General features: G+C 39.8%; 1 protein-coding gene across 2 annotated transcripts in view; it reads right to left on the bottom strand.

Moving 5' to 3' along the window:
* The window catches only part of exoc6b (exocyst complex component 6B), an 89,927-nt gene that overhangs the window by 44,991 nt on the left and 27,538 nt on the right, over positions 1–17,398 (bottom strand). For both annotated transcript variants that reach the window (XM_008435626.2, XM_008435627.2), the window contains exons 9-18: positions 16,883–16,966; positions 15,891–15,937; positions 12,822–12,942; positions 12,331–12,402; positions 10,626–10,723; positions 9,913–10,018; positions 9,720–9,829; positions 3,795–3,906; positions 3,019–3,153; positions 2,105–2,293 (exon numbers count right to left, since the gene is read on the bottom strand). In XM_008435626.2, coding sequence (XP_008433848.1) covers positions 2,105–2,293; positions 3,019–3,153; positions 3,795–3,906; positions 9,720–9,829; positions 9,913–10,018; positions 10,626–10,723; positions 12,331–12,402; positions 12,822–12,942; positions 15,891–15,937; positions 16,883–16,966 — 1,074 coding nt within the window. The remainder of the gene's footprint in view (positions 1–2,104; positions 2,294–3,018; positions 3,154–3,794; positions 3,907–9,719; positions 9,830–9,912; positions 10,019–10,625; positions 10,724–12,330; positions 12,403–12,821; positions 12,943–15,890; positions 15,938–16,882; positions 16,967–17,398) is intronic.

The raw sequence follows: 17,398 nt of genomic DNA, 5'->3' as shown, positions 1-17,398 counted from the left end.
GTCACTCCTGGAAGAATCTTATTAAAGATTTTCCTCACTCCGGTGGTAATCAAATACCCAGCACCAAAAGTCAAAGGAAAGAACACGGTTGCTACAACCTGTGCCATTCTAAAATCACAAAAACACGCAGGGCTATAAGTCAAAGAGATTCTTGGATATGACCTCCTGTTTTGAGATCCAAGCATTCATAACCTCAGATGTTCTTTGATCTATGTCATAGATGATGAGGTCATAGACAATGAGCTCACTGTAGTTCTGGGGGAATGTCTTACTTCTGATGGTTGCTATGGAAACGGTCAAATCAGTTCTGCATGACTCAAACTATTAACCCTTTGCAACTGCATCACTTGATCATTCGAGACGCCATGACGGACTTCAGAAGGGTATATTTCAGGAGGCTTGGGATTAAAACAGGGATTTTAATCTTTAAATATTAAGTTTGGATTGACAATGGTATATTAAACCATTAATTTAAGAAGGATTAAGAGACTGCGCGCCGGGATGGCCATTTAGACCTCGCCTCCATAGGGTTAAAGTGTCATTAATCACGTCAACAGTCAAACTTTCATGAAGACTCCTTCCTGGTGACTTATGCACACCCCTCCAAATTCAAGACTTTTTAGAACTGTTTTCATTCCACCTTGAATGAAATGTAAGACTGAAAAGACCATAAGTATGCAAGATTATTGGAAGGGTCTGCTATATTACAATAGTAAGAAAAATGTTTACACCTTCTTTCTAGTGACAAGCTTAAAAGTTTTTTGCACTTCCTCTCTTATGGATTAGAAACAGAAATAAGCCTGTTGAAAAAAACTGGTGGTAAATTTTCAGTTAACCACCAAGGATGGACATATATTATATATATGGTACATATTATATTATATATATATGGTAGTAATAATGGGATAATGATGAAAGAAGACATTTTCAAAGATCAATAAACTTTAAATTCTAATAAATATTAAACAAAAAGATTGGAAGACATTTTAACTATCTCAAATAAATAAAACAGAAACGACAAATACAGTGAATTATGCAAGTTAAAATGATCTTCAAAAATAGGTTAAGTTGAGACCAAAGCACCTGACTGAAGACTTTTGTCATCCAATTTTTGTCAGAAAGAGAAAGGGAAAAGAGAAAAACGATGATAGTTGTAATATTATTCCCCCATCACAAACATACCCACTCAGCTCCTTCAGACTAGCCAGCAGCAATTAGCGAACCTCTGGTGGAACTGAGCTCATTGGAGCAGCTACTTCTCAACTCAACGCTGGTATAAATATGGTCAAAGGGTGAATGGAGAAACTGTGATGAAGGTTGGATTAGCGTAGACATTTCTTAAAGAGACAGAGGCCCAATTTCAAGGTGTTACGTTTCTTTTAAGTCATGCCATTTATGTAACTTTTTATTACATCTGAAAGTAACGCCATTGTGCTACAAAGTAGCACTATTTGACTGGAAAATACATAAAAATAAATAAATCAGCCAATACAATGTTAATGCCGATACATCACAAATCCCTACATTTAATTAAAAGAGTAAAAACTAATCGCGTTCCAAGTTGAAGTCACAAGCAGCTCACAAAAGATCTTTAAAATAACACATTTACAGCAATGTTGTTTTTATTTAAAGGCATTGTTGCATTTGGGCACCTTAATAAGCTTTTAGGCATTCTGAATTAATAGGATTTAGCGATTTTCTGGCTGCCCTGTGCAACACGCTCTGCAAGCCGTAAATGTTGCACTGTGGCATCCTGACTGAGCGTAAGGCGATTCCCGCTGGGGCTTTAGTGTCAATGGCCTGAGCCTGCGGATAATCCGGGCCTGCTGACCCGACCCGCTCACCCTTTAACCATCTTAGCGAAGCCCACGTTAACGATCTAATCTGCAACAAGCCCACACTAACGAACTAAAGCAGATTGTGCTGCAGCCCTCTGACACGACGAGGCGCTTTCAAACCAAACAGCAGAAATCCTCGACAGTTACAGGATATCCTTCTTGTCCCAAAGACAAATTATAAACTGCTGCAGAAATGTATCTTTTTCTCAGTATTACAGTATTGAAACTTAAATGGACTCCAACTGTGTGTGTGTGTGAGTGCTAACCGGCAGGTTGGTGAAGACGCTGAACGTGCTCCTCAGAAACGTGATGAGGTCGACCAGGTAGTCGCTGGTGGTCAGACCGCCGCTGCTCTGCGCCGCAGACATCCAGTCGTAATCTGCCAGCTGCAGGAACTGGTCGATCTTGGCGTTCAGGCTGGTGTAGATCTCCGCCTCGGCTGCATGGCGGGCGTCCTGCTCCAGCACAGCCGTGATCATTTAAGTCACAAATAAGCCACGTTAAAGACCATTTAGGACACACAGAGGAAAATAGTAAGAGGAAGATTACATCTAATATATATAAATTGTGCATGTTTTCGTTTATATGTACATTTTGAGCATGCATGTATTATATGAGGAAGCGTATGTATGTGTCTATTCAGCTCTGGAAAAAAATAAGAGCCCTCTGCACTGAACGCCACTGAAAACCTCCTGGTTTTTCCACCAAATGTTGATTCCTGATCTCTTTCTGAGTTAAACATTAACTTTGCTGTTTCTAAATGAATGTGAACTTGTTTTCTTTGCGTTATTTGAGGTCTGAAAGCTCTGCATCTTTTTGGTTATTTTGACCTTTTCTCATTTTCTGAAAATAAATACAAAATTTTCACTTGTAATTTCAGAGACGTGTTGTCAGAAGTTCATAGAATAGAAGAACAATGTTCATTTACTCAAACATATAAATAGTACAATTAGAGAAACTGATCATTTCAAGTGGCATCTTCATTTTATCCAGAGCTGCATCAAAATAAGCGTATTATGTTGGGTTCATATTGTTAAATAAAGAATGTTTTTTTTAAATTAAACAACAAAGACAGACAAAAACAATACAACAAAAGCAAAATTGAAGCCATGTCAGCCTGCTGGAGGTAAACCAGCAGCTGGTTTGTTTGTAGAAATGAAGGCAGGAAGACAAAGCGGACCTTAAACGTTGCGGTCCCGTACAGCTTGGTGGCGTTCGCCGTCTCAGGCGGGACGTTTGTTATGTTGGTTATGAACTCCTCCAGGAAGTGGCAGCTCTGCTCCAGGTGGGTGGTGTTGATGATCACCTGCACCAACTACATAAGCAAACATCAGCAATCTGTAACCAAATGCATCAGAGTTTGAGGAAAGGGAGAGCAAACTTGGGCTAAAGGCAGAATCAGGAACATTTTCTTACAGGAAGAAACTTTGAATTTTCAGCCATTTTAAAACTGAAACATTGAGTTTATTTAAATCAGGGCTAAAACGCACCTGTTGCTTTTGAACCATAATAAAAACATTGACCAACATAGTTTATGTGTATTCATGATTTCGATGATGGCACAAATCAAAATGTGATGTTTGTTTCTGGTTTCTCAACTGTTGATTGCATGGTGTTTTTATAACTTTGTATTTTTAATGAGTAAAACACTTTGAACTAATGATTGATTGACTAACTGATATAAGGACTAAAATAAAATGAAATAAAATGCACCAGCCTTCTTTTCATGAAACTTAAATATTTATATTGGATTCAAAAGAGGCGTGGCTCTAGACATTTAAAATCTGGTGTACAGATTGAACAACAAAAAGTCTTTCGGATCTAAAACCGACAGGAAGTCGGCCATTTCTGGTCAATTTTCAGGGATTTCTCCATTTTAAAAAGTCAAACTTTGATGAACTCCTCCTCTCAGTCAATAATAATGATAATTACAAAGATTACTATGATCCACTTTACCTCTGCCAGGCCCACATTCTTCTTCTTGATGGCGTACTGAAGGCAGTTACTGAGGGTTCTGGTCAACAGCAGATTCGTCGACTTGCGGATCATGTCGTCGATCTCCGTGGAACTGAAGACAAAGAAACACCTGAGCTCACAGCGTCTCACAGAGTGTTCACTGTTTCCAAACCCGTCGCAAACTTCACTGGATTCTGTTCAGACTTTAATGCCACACACCACAAATAGTGCAATGTTGTGCAGTGGAAGGAAAATGATTCATAGTTTAAAAAGTAAAAACCTAAAAAGTGTGGTGGGTTCTTGTATCCAACACCTTTTGTTGCTTTTATAGCTGTATGTCTTTTGAAGTTTATCTCTACCACCTCTAAAGGTGACCTTTCATGTTTTGACCTTTCACTTGTCCTAAGAAAAGCTTAGGACAAGTCTATGGGCAATACAAAACATGTTAGCTACAATTTTTGCACAAAGTTATACTTAAGTTGTTCTTAAGTAAGGAGATTTTAGTCTGTTTTAGGGCCTCTTTTAATCCAAATAAGCTGCTGAAGCCCCAACTCAAAATTTACACTTTCACATGAAAATGGCTGCAAACCGATGCACAAATATATAACCGTGCAACTTTGAAAAGCAGAAGTGCAACCTCCTGCACAACGAACAAGAATGCATCAACTGGTTTCTGGATGGTAAGTCGGCAACAAAAGACTTTTCTTTTCCAGCAGCCATTGTACAGCTCATACATTCTGCACAACAAGCATTTAGAGACATTTGTAAAACTGTTTTTGCAAGATTTTAAAAGTTTTCTCAACAACTGGATGGAAACATAACTACACAAGTAGATTGCTCTGTTTAAGGGACTTTATTTCAGGGTGTCAGAGTAAAGGGGGTCGCATAGAAATGTAAACTTGTCACACAAATCTTTTAAGAAATTAGCTGAATTTCATTTAAATTACAGTTATATACAGTTTTGTGGTCCATGAGGTAAAACCTAATAAATCGAATTAAAACCTATGGTGGTTCTGGGACAAAACAGAGAATTTTTTTTTACATGAGCAAGGAGAAGAGCAACCCACCTAACCCTGCGTCTCAATGCCAGCAAAAACAGTTAAAAGTGAATTTCTCCATTTGGAAAAAAAAAAGTCTAAATGTCAGCCAACCTTAACATCTTTACGATGTCTTAATCTGTCACTCGCTAAAAAGTTCTTCTTAAATCTCCTGATAAGACCATAAAGTTTAAATAAGTTGATCTCTGCTAAAGGTAAAAAATTATCCACAAAAAGAAAAGAAAAAAAGCCAGTCATCCTTTTTGAAAAAGTTTTCTTACATGATTTTAATGGTCGGTAAATTACCAACTCTGCACCGCCAACCAGGCAAAACCCTGAGACGAGCTCAAGTTACCTAATAAAGAAAGTTCATGACAGCAGCGCAGAGCAGCTTAGCAGGATGACTGACATGCTATCCGTTTGTTTTGCTTGAAATGAGGCTGATGTTTGGTGAGGAAACTCAGACAAATTTCTGCACAGTGTTACCAGTGAGTCCGGTAACGTTTTGCATGGCAGCAAATTCCCCTGGAAGGGAGCTTAATATCAGGTTCCTGGAAGAAACAAACTGCGCGACAAAATGCAGAAGGAGTCAGAGGGATCCATGTAAGGGCCTGAAGAGGTGAAACACACACAGATAATCAGCAGAAAGGAGCAGGATCGGTTTCTCCCACTGAGAAATGAAGAATAATCCGTGTTTTTTTATTTTTATTTTTTTTCTGTTCTCCGTCTCCGACTCCAGAACCCTGCGGATAACACACACAGACTCATTCCAACCAAATCAGTAAATTGCGCTTGGAATTCAACCTAAACACACACAGACGCATGCAGGTCCGCCTGAGGGGGAGCGAACGCTGGAACCCTAAACCCAGTCCGCTTCCAAAGAAGCTCAAGAATCCAAAAAACGTTCCGACAACTCAGGGGGGCCTGAAAAGAAAAATCTGAAAAAAAAAAAATCCTGGAGCAGCAGAAGTGCCGAGTGGACAGAAATTATGTGTGCAGAGAGTGGCAAAAAGTCAATGCATCGTAGTGAACTCTGTGGGTGTACAAATATAGCCGCGCCGCAGGGCTCAGATTGAATTTCATTGTATTTATGCTGCCATCAGTCACAATAAACAGCCGGCGGTCGGCTCTGTCAGAGAGGCCAGACGACTTCAACGCAGACATGTTAACAACACGCTGAGGGATGGATGGAGGGATGCCGGCCCAGGGCCATCCAACACACACAGCAGGGCCGATGCTGCTATCAGCCATGCTAACTGACTGATGGAAACATCTCACACACACTTAAACAAGTGATCCACTTTCACTTGATTAAAGTCATTAGTCGAGTTAATTACTGGGTCTGTAATCCATCAATAGAGTTTTTATCGAAAACAAATCGACAAAATGAGCAACATTTTCGATTCAAAAACTGCTAAATTACTGAATAAACACACAAACGAGCTCAACAACAAAGATATTCATTGTTTTTAATCTGTTATTAACCATCAGATTGTTGCAAATCAGATTAAAAGCACCTTTAACCTTTAACCCCTTACATGTCAAAACATCGACATGTAAGTCAATAGGTTTTATTCTGTGTTAAAATGGTTTTATTTTTATTGGACTGATGTAATATTCTAATTTTACACTGTACTGATTAATTGCGTTAAAATCTGAAACCTGTTAAGATCTATATAATTAATAGCATGTTAAAGTCCAGACATGGTTTTCCTTACTGATATACTGACCGCACCGTTATATGATGATGTACTTGTTAATGTATCCTGGAAATATATTCGCTCAGTGAACAAATAATTTTTCTAATACAAATATCAGACATTTATTCACCAAGAAGGTGAATAAGCGCATTTATTTTCCTAATATTACTCCTTCTAGCACAGACTTCCTCTTATTTTTGAAGTAGGTGCTTCAGTTGTGTGACTTCCTGTTATTTGCTGGTTAAACTGCAGTTTCAGAGCTTTTCTCAATAACTACAGTGTGTCTATATTTACAGTAGAAATGTCAATAAATACATCTAAAGAGTTGACATGCCTCAAATCCATCTTTTCCCTTTTAATTTTATTATATGAATATTAATTTCTACCGGAGAAGCCGAGACGTTTTTTCAGTCGTCTGCCACCGGAGCATCTGAGCAGCGCCTCTCATCTTCACTTTCTTCAACACAAGGGGAATTACACAAGAAAACCTCTGTCAAAACGCTCCTCTTATTTCCGAGTCGCTTTCTTTCCTGCGGATGTTCACGTCTTCGCCACCTCATCACCGCTTTTCCTCCAGGAGCAATCACAGAGTTCTATCTGCAACGCGCCAGCCAAGCGAGCGTCCAGCTCTCTGTCACGTCGCAAAGCGATGTCTCTACCAACCAGCTGTGGTTAAAAGCAGGAGGAGGGGGAGGAGTCCTCAAAATCACTGATTTCAGCCAAATATATGAAGCACGGATGCATTAAACAAAGCAACTCAGGGATGTAAGAATAAAATTAAGTAAGAACATGTTTATGTTCTGGAAGTCAAAGCGATAATTGGTGAACATTTGGAGGAAAACCCAGCCTAAAAAGAGCAAAATACACGACAAACTAAATGTGCTTTGCTGGACATAAGATTTCTCTCTTCAAAGAATTTGCTAGTAAATGACTTGATTTGTGATAATCAGACTAGTTCGTCTTATCTGACAGAAACCAGAAAATCGAGAGCTTTTTTAAAGATCTAGTTCTAATGCACTAAAATGAACTTTGTTTGTTTTCCATCGTCCACCAGGCATTTTCTCTCTTAAATACTGATAATGTGATAATGGTGATGAATTTTAACATTCATATTGAGTGTTTGACATGGACAGCCTGAATCAAGCATTTTTTTGCACTTTACTTTTTAAAGTTAATAAGACTTTTGAGGAAATTTTGACTCATATTCATGTTTCCCTGGGGTATAAATACCAACATGACATGGAGTCCATTTCTCTCAGGTTTTCTTAAAATTAGGAAAGACAAGAGAACATGCTACTCAAGCAAAGCAGAAAGGTTCGACAGTCAGGCGAACAATAAAACGACTTACAACAACCCAATATGTGACTCCAACGCAGTCACGTCTGCCCAGGTTTACGGCCTCATCCCATGTTTACGGCTAAGGAGTTAAAAGCGAGGCGTGGCATCACAAGTTTCCTTTAAGGCCATTGTCCTGGTCTCTACGAAGGGGGGGAGTGGGGGGGGCGCTGCAGTCGCTTCTTTCCGCCTAATTACAAACGTGAGCCGAGGTTAAGCCCAGAGGTCAGGGATATCGATGACTATAATCCGGCTCCATCATCCCGTCTGCTTCCGTCGCTGCAAGCCAGCGCGTGTTTGTAGTCGACAGGAAGGCGTGCCGCCGTGGCAACCGGATAGCAGGGCGTGCATGACGGCAGAAATCAAGGGAGCTCAAAGAGTTGGGAGTCATTACTCTGATTGAGGGCAGCGATTTGTCCCGTCTGGTCAGAGAGAGATTTTCACTTGGAGATCCACTTCGCTCTGTTCAGGTTGGATGGTGGGTTTTACATGAGGACAGAACTGGTTTATATTCTCAACATGTCAAACATTGCAAAGCAAAACGCAGAGGGCCCGACATATTCATCTTCTAACAAGCTTCTCTGAATCTGCTGCAGCAGCTCCTTCCTTTCAGTCTCAAGCCAAAGAGTAATCACTCGTTCTCCTGTTTCTGCTCCAATCACAAATCAGTGCTTCCCCCCTCTCCAATTTATTTCCTATCCATTGATCTGATTGCTTTCTTCAAGCGTGGTGATTCAGGGCGAGTTGGATTCTGTCTGCTTTCCTGCATGTTGTTCAGCGTGTGACTGGCCGAGTCCCAGCTTTGTTCAGTTCTTCCGGACAGGAAGGAAGCCGCTTCTGGATCGCTTGTCTACTTGAAAGAAAAGTAGCTGCACAGCTTGAATTAACACTTTAATCCTCCATAAACAGAAACACACTGGAGGTGACTTTGATGTGTGTTGATGATCATCAGTCTCAGTCTTTTTATTTCAATTATGTAAAGCACTTTGAAATGCCTTGCTGCTGAAATGTGCTATACAAATAAAATTTGATTGATTGATTAAAACGCTTCGTTTGTTACTGGTTTTCACGACTGTTGACTGTGTGTTGTTTTTATGATGTAAAGCACTTTGAACTGCCTCCCTGTTGAAATGTGCTATAAAATAAACCTGATTGATTGGTTGATTGATTGGCAACTGTTTTAAGTTTTACGGGAGCTAGACTTGGGCATAAACAGGTTAATAACGTTCAATTTTCACAGAAGGCCTGAAGGATTTTCCCCATAAAACGGATCATATTAAAAAACATATAATATACATTTATATTTTTAAAAGCATTATCATTGTCAAGATAAAATAATATTCTGCAAAGTCAGTCAACTGTCTGCAAACCATGACCTGCGTTACACATGAGAATGTGACAATTGTTGGTATGTAACACAACATACCAACAAAATTTTACAATTTGTTGGTATTTTAGACAATTTTTACACATTAACATGAAAAGTGAACTGAGAACGCAGCCTTGAGGAACCCCACCTGTGACGTTGGTCGGTATGTGATAACAAATGTTGCATACCAACAAACAACAATTATACACCAACAAAGTTTTACAGTTTGTTGGTATATTATGCAATTTTTACCCATATGATATAACCAAAGTGTCCCGAGCACACAGCCCTGAGGAACCCCACATGTGACGCTTGTTGGTGTTTACTTCTGTCTAAAAGTGGTGGTAAGTTTTCTGTTTTCACCTGCTTTATTTATATCCTGCAGGATATTTTCTGATGACGTTGGTTGAGTGGAGTGAAGCACTTGAGTTTACTAAAACGCTGCAATTTTTCATGAGGAATCAGGCGAAAACCAAGAAGCTACCTGAGGTGAAGATCCTCGGAGTATTTCAGGCAAGCGTAGATGAACTCTTTCAGCTGGCAGTAGGCCTTTGGCACAAACTCGGAGAAGGGAAGCTTCTTGGGGAAGGAAAGCTAAAAGACAAATGGAGTTTTATTATAGCTTTAGGTTCATCTGCTGTGGTTATACGGTTTGGTTAAAGGTTGCAGCTCTCCACCTTTTCCAGTTCCGGGTCTTGGAGGGGAAACTGAGAAGTGTATTGTCTGTATTCCTGCTCTGTAGAAACCGGGATCGGACTGAAGTTGTCCTGGTCCAGAATCTGCCTGCAGGGAAACAAACAGAAATCTCAGGTAAATATTTTCCAATCTCCTGCTTAGATGTCATAAAGCAAGAGAGAAAGACACCATGAGTCTCTGTTTTTCCTTCCCAGAAACAACCAACACGTCCCACTGGGGGTCATTCTGATGCTTGAGGTTTTCTTACCACCCTCCCTTCAGTCAACACCCCCACTTCTTCTTGGCGCTCCGGAGCTCGGACGTTCCAGCGTTCCATGGAGAGGCCGTGAACCGGAGAGGGCTCTCTCCCCAACAATGCAACACAACATTCCTGTGGCTTCCCAAGTGCTTGTGTGTGAACGAGAAAGAGAGAGGAAGGAGAGAGGGAATGTGTGTGTGTGTTTGTTTGTCCGTTCTCACTGCTCCGAGTCCCAGTGGTGTCACGGGACAAAAGGGATGCTGGAACAATGGCACGCCGGGCCCGAGCACACACTGGCCCAACCCGAGTCCTGAATGGTACTACCCATTCTATTCCGGACGCAATTTAAAGCCCTTCCTCTCTCTGGCTGCTTGTAAAACTTCAAACCCCGGCTGGGCCGTTCTGAGAAAGGGTCCTGGTGACCTTCTGATAACCGCAGCTCAACCTGATCCCTACCTGAAGGTGATGTTCCACCTCTTCAGCAGGATTTCTCCGTACTGCTCCCGCATTTCCAGTAGCATGTCAAACAGCTGGGACACGGGGAAACCATAACCCTGCACATGAGGACGGGGAAAAAAAACGACGTGAAAAACATGCAAGCTTGGCACGGCTAACAAACAATAACAAAAACCGGAGATTTTCAGCCACGTTTGAGTTCATATTCACTGGAAATGTGTTTGTTTTGGTTTTCCAGGCATTTAAGTGAAGGAGACTTTCAATACCAACTACTGAGTTTTAACATTAACATTAGTTTTTATCTTCAAAAAAAAGACTCTTAATAACTTTCAATGAAATGATGAAGAAACAACTAATTTTTAGAATAAAATAGAAAATAAGTCTCTCAAGAAAACACATTTTGCTGGACAATAAATTGTACCAAAAGTTTTTGCGATAAACAATATGCTTGTCTGAAAGAACAGGAAGGATGTTTGATAGTTGAAATGCCAATAAATATTTCCACACTCATTATTCAAAGAGAAAATAAAAATTCTAGTTAAACAGTAAATAATTTTTTTTGTTTTTCAACTGACACAATTTTTACATAATTTTATGATAAAGTGTATAAATACTTCTAGACTTAAAGAGGCTATATTACGTATTTTTCAGGTGCATAGTGCCATTTTATAACACAATCAAGTATGTATGTCACCTTCAGTTGTTATACAAGTCAAATAAGACAAAAGAAATTTGACTTCATAATTTAGCGCCTTGAAATTGGGCCTCTGTCTAAAAACTCCTGCTCTTTCTGAAGCTCCGCCTCCAGGAAGTCGTCACAACATGGCTCCTCTATTAACCCTTTAACAACATTTTTACCACAGTTGCACTGAAAAGTAGCTCCTATAATGAGCTCAGCTGATGCACACAGGGTGTTTGCCAATTGCTGCTGGCTAGTCTGAAGGAGCTGCTCTGTGAGATGGAAGCTCAGAAGCTTCCATTTCTCAAACAGCAGCAACACTCCAGGTATGTTGTTGATGAGGGAATAAAATTATAACATGAAATCGGGCTAAAAAGAGTCGATTTTACAGAATATTGACCCTTTAACTGTTCCACTTTAGAGGAAGTAGTAAATCTCTCAGGAGAAGAGTGTATATTTGTAGATTACCAGACTTGATAACCCATTTTTTTTGTGTATTAAATTCAATATTTAGCATTTCCAACTAATTAGCGACTCCAGATTGAACTTAAAGACTAAATACTGAACTTGGTTTGGTATTAAAGTAAAAAGTCAGGCCTGAAATTGAGAGAAGCATTCATGAAAAGGAGCCTGGTGTACTGGAACGTAAAAGCCAATAAAAATATGAGCGCATCGATTCAGCTGCTCCTCATCACTTCACATAAATGACTGGTGGGCATCAGACCACCCATTCATCAGACTCCATGCTTTCATCCCATCCAGCTCTCACCCACACCCCTCACCATCTCTCCATCCACTCATCCATCACACTCAATCCATCGAGGGCCGCTCATAAACAGAGACGCATAAACAGTAAAAACTCACATCGGATGATGATGAACTATTATTTCTAACATGGTTTGGTTATTAAAGGAGTCTCTGGAAACTGGCAGCTGTCCACTTGGACACGGACTGACTGCTGATAAAACAAGTTTTAGAAAAGATTCATGGTTCTCCGGGTGAACACAAAGAGGCGAGCACACAAACCTGCAGAGTGTCGGCAAACAGGACGATGAGGTTCTTCAGGTCCAGAACCAGGTCCGGGTCGTCACAGTATGACTGCAGAGACAGGCCAGGGCGTTTTTTAGAAGATCGCCAGAAACAGACGTGGGTCAAAATTATTTACAGATGTTAAAATTAAAATATGTTCCTCAGAAAGCTGGTTTGCTTTATTTTGTTAGATTTACTGCAAAAACACAAAATCTTACCAAGTATTTTTGGTCTAGTTTGCAGAGGAAATGTCTCAGTAAACTTGGAACAAACATAACACCAGTTATTAACTTACTGTATCTAACAGGACTTATGGTTTGTGATTTTTTTGCAGCATTTTCTACTGAATATTTTAGAAAAATCAGCCGATATTGAACTACTACAAGGCAGAGGTTTACAGTAGTGTAAGCTGAAAACTCAATCAACTGTGTCCGATTGGTCAGAATAATCGATCGGATGTCTGATAATCAGTTCAGAAAACGTCTTACAGAGTGCGTCCTCAAGGCAGCGATGATTTTGGACAAAGCCAGCTCCCAGAGCTCCTCCACGTAGGCTCTGTTGACCAACCCCTGGGTGGTGTGAAGGATGTGGTCCTCCACGACGAAGAAGCTGGACGGAGTCGGAAACGGCAACACTTCATGAACATAATGCAAGAAACTGATTTAAGTTTGTTTTTCCACCAATGAACTCTTTGGGTTTCCATAGTTCAGAGTGATGTCAGCACGCCCAGGGCGGCCATCTTGTTCGACAAGCGTGTTTTACAGCTTTTATTTATTTGGATTTTTCAATTCAGGTCAAATGTACAACAAAATATTAGGCTCAGGCGGAGCTTTTGATTTTTAACTAAGAGAATAAAATCAAAATATTACAAGACAGCAGTGGTAATATTTGAATGAAGTGGTAATTTTATGAGAACTCCAGCAGGAACATAAATAAATGAGGAATTTTGAGCATCTTGCAAAGTTTTGGTATAAGTTTACAGAATAGTTAAAAGAAATGCTTAATATTATGACACATCAGCGACAAATTATTATCAGTAGCACAACTTATAAATGAATGTAAATAAATGTTTCTATTTTTTTAATCTACACAAACTGAGCTGTTCAAGTCGGATACCTTTTTCAAAGATTTTTCTTATTAAAACAATTTTTCTCAATTTATTCTGATAAAATTATGAGAACTGTTTTTGTTCACACCTAAACAAAAAAAATCTCATCATCTGTCCCTGATACTCTGCAGTTAAACTCAACGAATTGATTGAAATAAAATCCACTTTTTGAAAGTAGTTTCTGTAATTTCTTTTTTAGAAACAAATAAATAAATCAGATCTGGTATGAAAAAATCAGAGATTGTATTCCTAAGCCAAATCTCCCACTCCTACCTGCTGAGAACTTCATGAAAATGTATTCTACATAGTGACTATTTTAGCCAGAAACTAATCAAGTTTCTAACAAAAAACTGCAACAAAACTCCTTAAGTTAGAAAAACTTCATCCATAAACGATCAGCGTCGATACTTTTGCAGCTGTTCTGCATTTTCAGAGCAGCAGAGATGAATCCAGGCACTGAGTGCAAACGGTGCGTCCACCCAGTCAGGCTTTTCATGATGCCGACGTCTTGGTGTCGCGGCTCGTTCCCGACACGATGCCCGACTGAACGGATCAAAGCGTCTGCAGTGATTTTGGTTTATGTGCGCTGACAGAACGTCTCAATCAAATCGTCGGCCGCTCAGGCTTCGCCAGACCACAACGAGCTGCAGTGAGTTTTCTCTGCCTTCAGACGGCTGCGGGAAAATGCCCACTTTTTTTGACCGATTTCAAACATTTTCTCTCGTTTGTTTTTGGGGGGGGTTTTTGTGAAAAACCTTGGAAAACATAACAGCAATAAACCTCAGATGTTTCCAGCAATGTCTTGATCTCTTGCTTGCAGATTATAAATTAGCTCTGGTACATTACCTCCCACTCAACTCAGAAGAAGTGGGTGAACCTCAAATCACCCGACACTTCTGGTCTGTCCAAAAGGACATCGATTTATAGCTCCTGTGGTTTATTTACAAGAATCTTATCAACGAGAGACGAGACTCTGTCCTGTGATGAACTTCAGTGTTTAATAGAGGTGTGCCAATCGATCGGCCACCGATCATAATCGGCTGATTTCCATGAAAAAGTGTATGATTGGTAAATCGCCGATCACGGTCTCTTGTTGCCGATCACACAAACCGATCACCTGCATCTCATTTCTCAGCCTGCCTGTGCAGCTGGTCTCCTCTTTCCTTCACACTCCGCAAACGCGCAGCAACAAATCCTAAGCGAAGCGGAACTATAACGCACTGAGTGAATGGGGAAGTTTGCGTGTTGCAGCGGAAAATTGAAGCATGTGGAGTGAAGCAGGTCAACATGCACGACAAATCTAATACGACATAAAAACAATGGCATACTTGACGGAGTTTGGCTACATCGAGGCTCACTGGAGTAAAAAAGACATATGGAGGATCAGATTGCAGGTAAAGCAGCGCACAGCTACAAACACTCACCCGGATTAGCATGACGGTCAGAAAGCTAAACAAATAACCCGCAAAATTATTTAAGTCTTCGAGCTGCGATGTAAGACGCTGATTCTGATCTCGCTGTTGAACCGCTGCAGGTAGTAATATTTCACAGACGGAGCGCCGCTTCTGCTCCACCTGGTAGTGACTCTCACACCGAACCTCTGCTTAAAGCTGCAGCATCTAACCTAAAAAAATACATTTTACATACGTATTAAAACTTTAGCTGTCCTAACATGAGACAGATAATCTCTAAAAAAAAATAATCGATCTCCTCCCTGCTCTGCATAATTACTCGCTCAGTCAGAAACAGCCACTCAGAACTAGCAGTAATCAGCTAGCCGCCATGCTATCAGGAAGTTTTCATTCAATATCTCAGGATTGTTTATTGTAATGGATCCTGTATTTGCCTTTGAATGTTAAGTTTTATACTTGAATCTTTTGGCAATGTTGAGAGGTTTTATTTTGGCTCTTTGCATTATTTAGCCTCTTCAGAGCCTTTATATGTTACCAGTCTGTTAAAGATTGTATTACCGATAGCACTACAATTTGCACAATGCCCGTTTTGTTTTTTTCTTGGAAAAAGTTATTAAAAACAAGTTTTTGTCCAAATTAAGGTGAATTCATGGTTCTTTTTTCCACATAATGCAACCGGTAGTGTTTATGATTAAAAAAATATATATATAATTATGTGATCGGTATCGGTGATGGGTCCTCATGGGTGATCGGTATCGGCAGAAAAAAACCTGATCGGCACATCTCTAGTGTTTAACATGCCAACTGAGCTCTTAGCTTTATGAAATTTCCAAATATGTATATAAATAGCTGGATAGAAAAGGCATCAAGATGACAGAAGGAAGGATAAATAAAGATAAACCAATCAGAGGCTTTGCTTTGTTCGAGACATTTTGAAAACCAAATATTTCAATCATCATGTGGCCACTGGTACACGTTCTACTTTCATTTCAGTTTATCAAAATTTTCAAAAGCAAGCTAATAAAGGATGGACTCACCCAACAATCTGATTGAAGTACCTCCTGTATCCCTCCAGGGTTTCATGCTAGAGACGAGTAGAAGGAAGAGGAACAGAAGAGGGTTCGACAGCACAGGAGAAACACATAAAAGTTACAAATTATCACTAAAAAACCCAACTTTAATGAAGTATAATCAACATTCAGCATTAAGAGGCTAATTTACAAGATAAAAAAAGATGATTGAAAATAGCTTTGCAATTGGCACCTAGAATTTGTTTTGAGTAGAGATAGTTTGACTTTGAATAACTGTATTAACTAGTTATCGATTATGGTTAAACCAATTAGCTTTTAGCTAACAGATAAACTAAATAGCCTTCAGTTTATCTGATGTTAGCCGTTATGATCAATGGAATAAACTTTTAGCTTCATCCTAGTTAGCCTTCAGTTTATCTGGAGCTAACTGTTAATTCAGTTAGACTTTAGCTTCATCTGAGTTAGCCTTTAGTTTATCTGAAGTTATTTGTCATGTTCAATCCAAGTAGCTTTTAGCTATACAATAGTTTATCTGTACTTAACTTGTTTAATCCAATTAACTTTTAGCTTCACTCCAGTTAGCCTTCATAGCATCATCCCAACTTATTGGTTTAACGTGATTGCCTTGACAATATACCTTGTTTGATCAACTCAAGTCAGCTGTTAGCTTAACCCCAACTAGCTGTTTTCTTAACCCTGAATAGCCATAAATTTGCTTCCAGTTACTTGAACAAAAATGTGATTTCTTTGTGTGATATTACAAACGGTTCTCCAAACTGAGATCACACAAACTGCTGTGTACTTAAGGTAATGCTGACTAGCATTAATCCACTATGGTAAAAAGTTTAAATTCAATACAGCACATCAATGATTTTCAAAATAAAGCACTTTTCCACCTTTGTTAAGGTGTCTGTTAGGTGTACCAGTGAGCAGGTTGGGGGTTGTGTGTGCAGTTAGAAGTGTGTGGCCCTCCATGCCCGTGACAGGTCGGGTCGTACCATGTTAGAGTGCGGCTGCAGTACGAGGCGAGCCTGTTTCCTCCTCTGCTTTCTGTAGTAGTTCTCAAACACATCACGCAAACCCTAAAACATAAACGGGGGTTAAAAACCAAAAGTGAACAAACAGAGCACAGCAAGTGTATGAGTTTGAAAGCTTTGACCAAACCTGAAATGGATAAAGGAAATAATTAGTATTTCACAGTTAAGATTGTAAGTTGTTCCCTGAAAGGTTTGATTTCTTCATCACCAGGTTATCATGGTAAGCTACATTGACCCAGTTACCTCAGTACAGTTATTTTAAATGAGTGAATAACAGATTGTGACCTCATCGGTCAACCGTCGGTGAGGTCAACCACTGCCTTAACACACAGACAGAAGCTGCATCTGTTTTTGTAAACTTGATGACTCCATATCTATTTCTTCCATTACACAGAAGCTGTTTATCTCTTATCTCCCTGTGGGTTGTGCGAAGTTCTGTTTGAGGTCTGAAACCAAGACCTACAGTCACTGCTGAGG

Source organism: Poecilia reticulata, linkage group LG18, assembly GCF_000633615.1.
Source record: "Poecilia reticulata strain Guanapo linkage group LG18, Guppy_female_1.0+MT, whole genome shotgun sequence".
NCBI lineage: Eukaryota > Metazoa > Chordata > Actinopteri > Cyprinodontiformes > Poeciliidae > Poecilia > Poecilia reticulata.
Note: the sequence above shows the minus strand (reverse complement) of the source record. Positions and strands in the feature narration are given on the sequence as shown.